Source organism: Saccopteryx leptura, chromosome 10, assembly GCF_036850995.1.
Source record: "Saccopteryx leptura isolate mSacLep1 chromosome 10, mSacLep1_pri_phased_curated, whole genome shotgun sequence".
Taxonomy (NCBI): Eukaryota; Metazoa; Chordata; class Mammalia; order Chiroptera; family Emballonuridae; genus Saccopteryx; species Saccopteryx leptura.
Window position 1 is genome coordinate 9425820 of NC_089512.1, and position 7665 is coordinate 9433484.

General features: G+C 48.7%; 1 protein-coding gene across 1 annotated transcript; it reads left to right on the forward strand.

Moving 5' to 3' along the window:
• Positions 1-354: 354 nt before the first annotated feature.
• LOC136381991 (C-C chemokine receptor type 1-like) lies at positions 355-5588 on the forward strand. Its single transcript, XM_066350751.1, has 2 exons — positions 355-598; positions 3833-5588. The coding sequence occupies exon 2, from the start codon at positions 3900-3902 to the stop codon at positions 4965-4967; it is 1068 nt and encodes a 355-aa protein (XP_066206848.1). The 5' UTR covers positions 355-598; positions 3833-3899; the 3' UTR covers positions 4968-5588.
• Positions 5589-7665: the final 2077 nt, after the last annotated feature.

Consider the following 7665-nt stretch of genomic DNA (forward strand, 5'->3'; position numbering starts at 1 on the left):
TGACCGTGGAGGACTAGGGGGCGCCAAAGAGAAGCTGCCGCCTCTCCCTGGTTTACAAACAGCCAGGTCGTTTTGAGGAACAAAGTACCCAGGGCTCTGGTTTAAATACTTTACATTTGCAATCTTAAAAAAAGGAAAGAGGAAAAAGAAAAAGTTCACTCACTGACCATGAGACCACGCCCTGCATCTGTCACTCCTCCCCATTCTGGCCTTTGATTGCTCCAGAAGTTCTGGGAACACCTTACTAACAACCTACCTCATCCCACTCAACTCCACCCCCAACCCTCCCCTCCCAACCCCTTTAAGACAGAGCTCTTCAGGGAGAAGTGCAGTCAGGTGACCTTAGAAAAATCCTCAGAGTGAACTCAGCCTCCAGCAACTGGCCACTGGTTGGCGTTGTGGCGTTTCTGCACGCCCACCTATATAAGAGGAAGAATTTGTCTCCTTCTTGCCATCCTGAATGACAGAGAACCCCAGAGTCCTGTCCTCATCATCAAGTGAAGGACTTCCTACTGCAGCAGGACCTGGAACCGTGTAAACGAAGACACTAACAGCTCTAGAAACAAAGACTTCGTGGACAGAATCCCTTGACACCAGAGTAAGTGGCACTTGTCTTCTCTGTCCTGTTGGCTTCTGTGGAGGGTCATCCCGGTGAATCTGTGCATGCAGTGCATCTGATGGCCCCTTGACGCACCTGCAAGGCAGTGAACTGTGTAGCAATGCTGAGAATGGAATAATTTATAAGATGGGCAGTCAGATGTGAAACAGGCTTTGATTTTGCTTAAAAAGAGACGCTTTCTTAAATGATATTGTTAGTGACTCATTAAGAAAGTCAGGTAGCATTAAGGGATGAGAGGCACTTCTATTCAAGATGAAATACTTGCAAAATAGCCCCCATGGAAATGAAAATCATACATGGTGTATAAAGTCATTGTAGCAAGAGAGAGCTATGAATTAGAAAAGTCTTTGCAGATACAGAATGGTTTGAAACTGAACTATCTTCTTAAGAAGACGAGGACCAAGGATTCACCTCTCACACTGTGGGCTCCCTTTGGAGGAGGTAGGATTTCACCTCCTGAAAGCAGGGAGGTGGCCAGGTGATCTCTTGGGATTCATCCTTCCTGTCCTACTCACAAAAGGGCAGCAGAATTATTTTCTGAGAACAGAGAGGTATTGGGCTATGTAGAGGTTTGTACTTTAACTGTTTCCTTTAAAATGTTGAGAGTTTTTTGAAAAGGAAAATATTGAGAGTTTTAGATTTCCAGAGATACAAATCCCCAGGACTGTGCCACCAGGCTGTGTGTCCCTCATCGACCCTTGAGTTTCCACTCTGACCGCAGGACAGCTCTTAGGCTATTCAGACTGGCAGAGAGCGGGTGGACATTGATGTGCTGCTCAAGAGTCCATAGCAGGCTTTTCTGCAAAGAGAGCCTTGATTTCCAGTGTGGCTGCTTTTGCATGTAAACATGCCCACTGTGGTGGATTTCAAGCTACCAATAAGCTGACTGTGGGGTTGGGGACACATGCGCATGGTTGGTTCTTATGAACCAGGAAAAGCCAGCTGCCCCACACCTCAGGCCTGGTGTCTTTACCGCACAGACTGCCCTCCCTGCTCAGAGACTCACCTACTCCCAGGATGCAGCATGATGACACTGGAAGGTTCCAGGCTCCAGGGCCAGAGCTGACCACTGTGCAACGACCTGGGGGCAGACTTTTGAGGCAGATGACGGCATGGCCGGCAGGTTGGCTCAACATGGCCTTTGGTTTCTCCTTGAAGGCCCCGCCCCAGCCCCAGTCCCTTGGGAAGCAGTGTTATCGCATGGTGCCTACCTGTAGGGAAAACTGTGAATGGAGTAGGAGGTTGGGGGATGGAAGTTACTTTGTTTAATGGCATCTAACGATGCTGACTCAACGTGCCTTCACCTTTGCCAACGTTTCCCCAAGACGGGGCTCCCGGGGTCAGTGTTGCACGAGCTGCTCCTGTGCTTCCAAACTGCCTGTTGCTCCCTCTCTAAACCCTGTGGGCCCCATAATGCTGACTGCCAGCCCTTCTGCCGGCCCTGGCTATGGCTGCAGAAATCAGAAGTTGTCAACCTGGCTTTGTTAGTGGTATGCAGCCTGGGTTTCTCCAGGAAGAGGGCTGATTACTCAGTCACAGGCTAGGCCGGAGGTGGAGAAATGACCCAGAGAAATGGATTTGGCAAGAAATTATAGTGCCCTAGCTGAGGTGTCCAATCATCCCTCACCCCATACACATACCATTGGCCTTAAGTTTCTAAGGCCACTGCAGAAATGTAAGGTTTTCAGCAGGAAACATTCACGCAGCGGTGCATAAGGAAGAGCCCCAGAGACTCCGGGGTGAAGGGAATTATGATGCAGGCAAGTCCTGCTACATGACTGGTGTCTAAGTCAAAGCTTTCAGATTGGTGACAACATAATGAAAATCTGAAAATGCAGCTCCCACGCCTGTGTCCATCATCAAGCAGAATTCCTTTTCTAGATTAACCACAGAGAGACACCTGGCGGCGGAATTTGAGGGACAGGGAACTTCAGCCAGAATAGGATTGGAGACGGGACATTCATGGTGACTAGAGTCCTCAGGGAAGTGTCATTGCAGAGAAAGAATTCTGTAAGCAAAGTATCTAATGGTGCTTTCTTCTTTGTGTTTGTTTGTTTGTTTGTTTGTTTGTTTGTTTGTTTCAAAGCAACGTTGCGTAAAAATATTCCAGAACTCATTTCTGAGAATTCCAGCTTCCACCTGGTTGTGCAACACCACATGGCTTCAGCCTGTTCTGAGCCAGTCCTCCCGAGAACCCCCTGCTTCTCACCAGGTCACCTGCTCCCCCAGCCTGGCTCTCCCCCAGTCCTCAGAGCTGTCCCGGGAGGCCGACAGAGTTACTGCAGTCCAGCCGGTGTGCTGTCAGGGCCGTGTGCAGTGGGTCAGGGCCGTGTGCAGTGGGTCAGGGCCGTGTGCAGTGGGTCAGGCTGGGCCCACTCTGGTGTCTTCAGTGTCTTCAACCAGAGGATGGGTTAGCCTCCTAGAATTGCACTGTGACAGCACTACTGGGGTTTGAGGGGGATAACTTTGGACGGTGAGGTATCTTAGTACCTTCCAACCAAATGACAAAAGCATCCTCTTGTCTTTTTGACATCCAACATGATGAAATGCCCACACAGTCTCACTGCCCCCTGTTCCCTATGTAACCCAAACCAAGAATATTTTTAGCCTCAAAAGCCATGAACATTCATTGATAGGTATTTGACTTTCAGCCAGGACTGTTTCTCTTCCCACGTTTTTCTGTGTACTCCAAGGGCAAGGTCACAGCTCTGTGATAGGAGGCAGGACATTCGAGTGGTTTCAGGGACAGGCGTTGAGAGTGTACACACCGAGTTTGAGCCTCAGCTCTCACTGTCACCGGATATGTGTCCCGCCCACTCTGAACTTCTGTGTCATCACCACTAAAATTGAGAACAATAATGGTACTGCTCCAGGATTATTTAACACCTAGTCCAATGCCAAGTCCATAGGAAGCATGAGAGAAGCACTGGTTATAAAAATGTGGAGAGGTCTCCCTTTGTCTGGGTTCTCCATCCACAGACGTTTACTTCACAACACTTTTTAGCAAAATATTTGAATTCATGATTTATGCATTTATGTGTTTATTGTCTTCCTCACCCCCAATCCACAATAAACTACAGTTTCCACAAGGGCAGAGAGACCCTGGAACCCCCTAGCTCCACACTGGGTCCCAGGACATGGTACACGGTGGGCACTCAGTAAACAGTTGTGAAGGGGTTGAGATATAATCTCTGCCTTGTCTTTGTTGTCCAGAGCCCACTGCCTGTAACAGCAAAGTAAATACAGAAACCACCTTCCTGGACCCACGGAAGAAAGCAGGATGGAAACTCCAACCAGTACAATGGACTATGACAGGACCACAGAATTTGACTATGGGGACACAACCCCATGCCAGAAAGAAGACTTGCGGTCTTTTGGAGCTCAGCTGCTGCCCCCTTTGTACTCCCTGGTATTTGTCATTGGCCTGGTCGGCAACATCCTGGTGGTCCTGGTCCTCTTGCAACACAAGAGGCTCAAGAACATGACCAGCATCTACCTGCTCAACCTGGCCATTTCTGACCTGCTCTTCCTCTTCACGCTGCCCTTCTGGATTCACTACTATCAGAAAGATAACTGGGTGTTTGGCAATGTCATGTGCAAGTTGCTGTCGGGGCTTTATTACGTAGGTCTGTACAGCGAGATCTTCTTCATCATCCTGCTGACCATGGACAGGTACCTGGCCATCGTCCATGCTGTGTTTGCCCTGCGGGCCCGGACCGTCACATTTGGTATCATCACCAGCGTAGTCAGCTGGGTCCTGGCCTTCCTGGCTGCCATCCCGGGCTTTTACTTCTCTAAGTCCCAGAATGAGTCCAATAGTTACTCCTGCAGCATTTATTTCCCTTATGAATACCACAATCACTGGAAACGAATCCAGGCTTTGAAACTGAACATCCTGGGGCTGGTCTTGCCTCTGGTGATCATGATCGTCTGCTACACGGGGATCATCAAGATTCTGCTCAGACGACCCAATGAGAGGAAGTCCAAAGCCGTCCGTCTGATTTTTGTCATCATGATCATCTTTTTCCTCTTTTGGACGCCCTTCAATCTGACTCTTTTTGTTTCTGCTTTTGAAGGCGTCCTTATGGACAGTAACTGTGAGAAGAGCAAACAGCTGGACCTGGCCATTCAGGTGACAGAGGTGATCTCCTACATGCACTGCTGTGTCAACCCCATCATCTACGTCTTTGTTGGCGAGAGGTTCCGCGAGTACCTGCGTCAGCTGTTCCACAGGCTCCTGTCCCGGAGCCCGGTGAAACTGCTCCCCTTCTTCCACACCGAGAACCAGGAGAAGGCCAGCTCCATTTCTCCATCCACAGGGGAGCAGGAACTCTCTGATGGGTTCTGACTCAGCTCCCAGCAAGTGACCTGCCAGGCACAGGGGCTGTAGCTGGAGGGGAGGCAGCTTGGGTGTCCTGGCCAGACTGTGACCACTGACCAGTGTGGAGCGACGCCACCTGGGGTTGAGGTGGATCTCCTCTGAGCCTTGAGTCTTCTCCGTGAACTTCTCCCTGGAGATGAATGAGTGAGCTAGGTCATTCTAGAAGACGAATAAAGGGCGCCAGCCAAGGGCTTGGGCCCAAAAAGGGTTTTATATTTGTGAACATGAACATTTGTAATTAAAGTCACTGCGCATCCCCTCACCTCCACCCCACCACCAGTGTACTTGGATATAGACATTTCCACAGTTGATTCAACTCAGAGCCTGGAGCCAATCAGGACGCAGCAGCTGCCTCCTGCTGCAGCCTCTGCACCTCCCCAGCAGGGTTTAGGCTGCTGAAAACCCTCAGGAGCCTAGAACTCATGATGGAAGGGCTTGAACCAAATGGGAAATAGAATTGAGGAACTGTCCTTGGCATTGAGATTTTTTTATAGAGAAATTTCTTTTTACTCAATAAAATCAAACAATTCAGGCCAAGTTCCAGACGCAGACCTTGTGCATAATGTGTTTTACTTTTAGAAATAGCCACAGAAGGGAAAGAGTCGTTATTTCAAAATCCCAGACATCAAAACCACCCCTCAATCTCAGTACCCAGTGTCACACACTGTACATTTCGATGAACTTCTGTTTAGTTTGTGTTTTCTCTTGTGCACATGGATGATTATACCAAAGATGGACTTCTGTTCTCACCCTTCCACTCTTGTTTTTAGGTAGGAGCACGCTTAATCGCTTTCCCAGCTCAATACATTATTTCAGAGCATTGTTTATGGTGTCGGCACTGAAATCCACGGCACAGACGCACTCAGATTGACTCGTGTCCCCATGGTGCTTGCAGAAATCAATTCACTCCCACGTGGTGACTGAGGACCTGCTCCCGTCAAAGCAACCCTGGGAGACACAGGTGCAGGTGGGAGGGGTGTTCTCCAAGAGCCCTGTGCTCAGTGAGGTGACAGCCCCAGGGATGCCAACAGAGCCCGAGTGGGGTGAGTGGGGCTGAGACCAGGGATATAAGACCGCTGTGAGTAGAGCCTGCCACCCACCCGCACACGAGGTCCTTCCTTATACCATTATGAGGTAGGAGCCTTATGACACGTCAGTTTGACCAGGGAAAATAGGCCTAATGAAGATTCCTGGCAGGGACTCGGAAGGCCAGCACCAAATTTCTTTGTAGTTTTTGTTCACCCCCCAAAGCATTTTGTCTTAGCTCGTATTTAAACAGATATAAAACTCATTGGAAGAAACAATCAGATGAGACATTCTAATGGCATGCTAATTATCTCTCCAGTAGATACTCACCTGGACCTCTACAGGCAAGGGATTCTGGGAAATGTCAGTCCAGGCCCACTAGGCTGACACTGGACAGAATCCCCAGGCGTGAGGCTTATTTTCACTGTGCACTCCTTGAGTGCTACCAATATATTTAAACAAGCCCATCTTGAGCAAAAGTATTCCTTGTGAAAAGAAAGAAAGAAATGAAGAAAGAGTAGGGAGAGGGAAGGGAAGAGATGGGGGAAAGTTGAGGAGAGAGAGACAGAGAAAGTATAAAGATAAGAAGTTGTTTCAGAATAAAACGAGTTGGGAAGAGCATTCTAGAATGAGGGTGTGTTGTCGGTGAAGACCCAGAAGCATGACCCCCTCTGGAACAAAAATGTTGGTAGCATTTCCAGGGGGGGGGGGGCGCATGCCCAGAGCGGGGAGACTGGGAGATGGTCAAGAGCAGGAGACCCCCAAGTATACTGAGTTTGAGATTTCCATTCGGGAATTGATCAGCGTACACTCGAGCACAAGCTTCCTAAAACGGGCATTTATATGCCAGGAGCGCCTGGGTAACATCTGTCTGAGCTTCACTTTTCTTATTTTATTTTATTTAGAAATTAAATTTAATAGGCAGACATTGATCAATAGAGTACATAGGTTTCGTGTCAACATCTCTATAACATTTGAAATGTTGATTGTGTTCTGTGCCCACCGCCCAAAATAAAATTGTTATCCATCACCGTATATTTGTCCACCTTAACTCCCCTCTCCCCTCTCCCAGTAACCATTTATTTCTTTTTACTATTATTATTTTTTTAAGAGAGAAGAAGAGGGCGGTGGGGGGGGAGAGACAGAAACATCAGTCTTTTCCTGTGTGTGACCTGCCCAAGGAGGAAACCCCCAACCTTTGCCTGTCAGGATGATGCTCTAACCAATGAGCTATCCCACCACGGCCACTTCACTTTTATCTATGTGCATGAGTCTCAGTTTTATATTTGAGCTACATGTAAGACTGTGCAGTCCCTATGAACTTCACTTTTCATAGCAATAGAAAAGTGTAGTTAAAATAACAATAGTAAAAAATAAATAAAATTAAACAATGGTAGCTACAAGGATCTGAGATAGGGCCTGTCAGTCATGCTAATGTCTCAGACCCCTCCCCACAGGACCCAGGGCCCATCCCTCTGGACCGCCTCCTGCTCACTCCCCCTGGAGCCCCAGCCTCTGCCTCTCCCCTCCTGGTAACCCTGCGGCTCACACCGTGTGGATGCCACAAGCAGCCAACGGGGATTTCATAGCTGATGTCAGTGCTCTAGAGCCCATGCCCCAGAGCGGCCCCTTGTTTTAT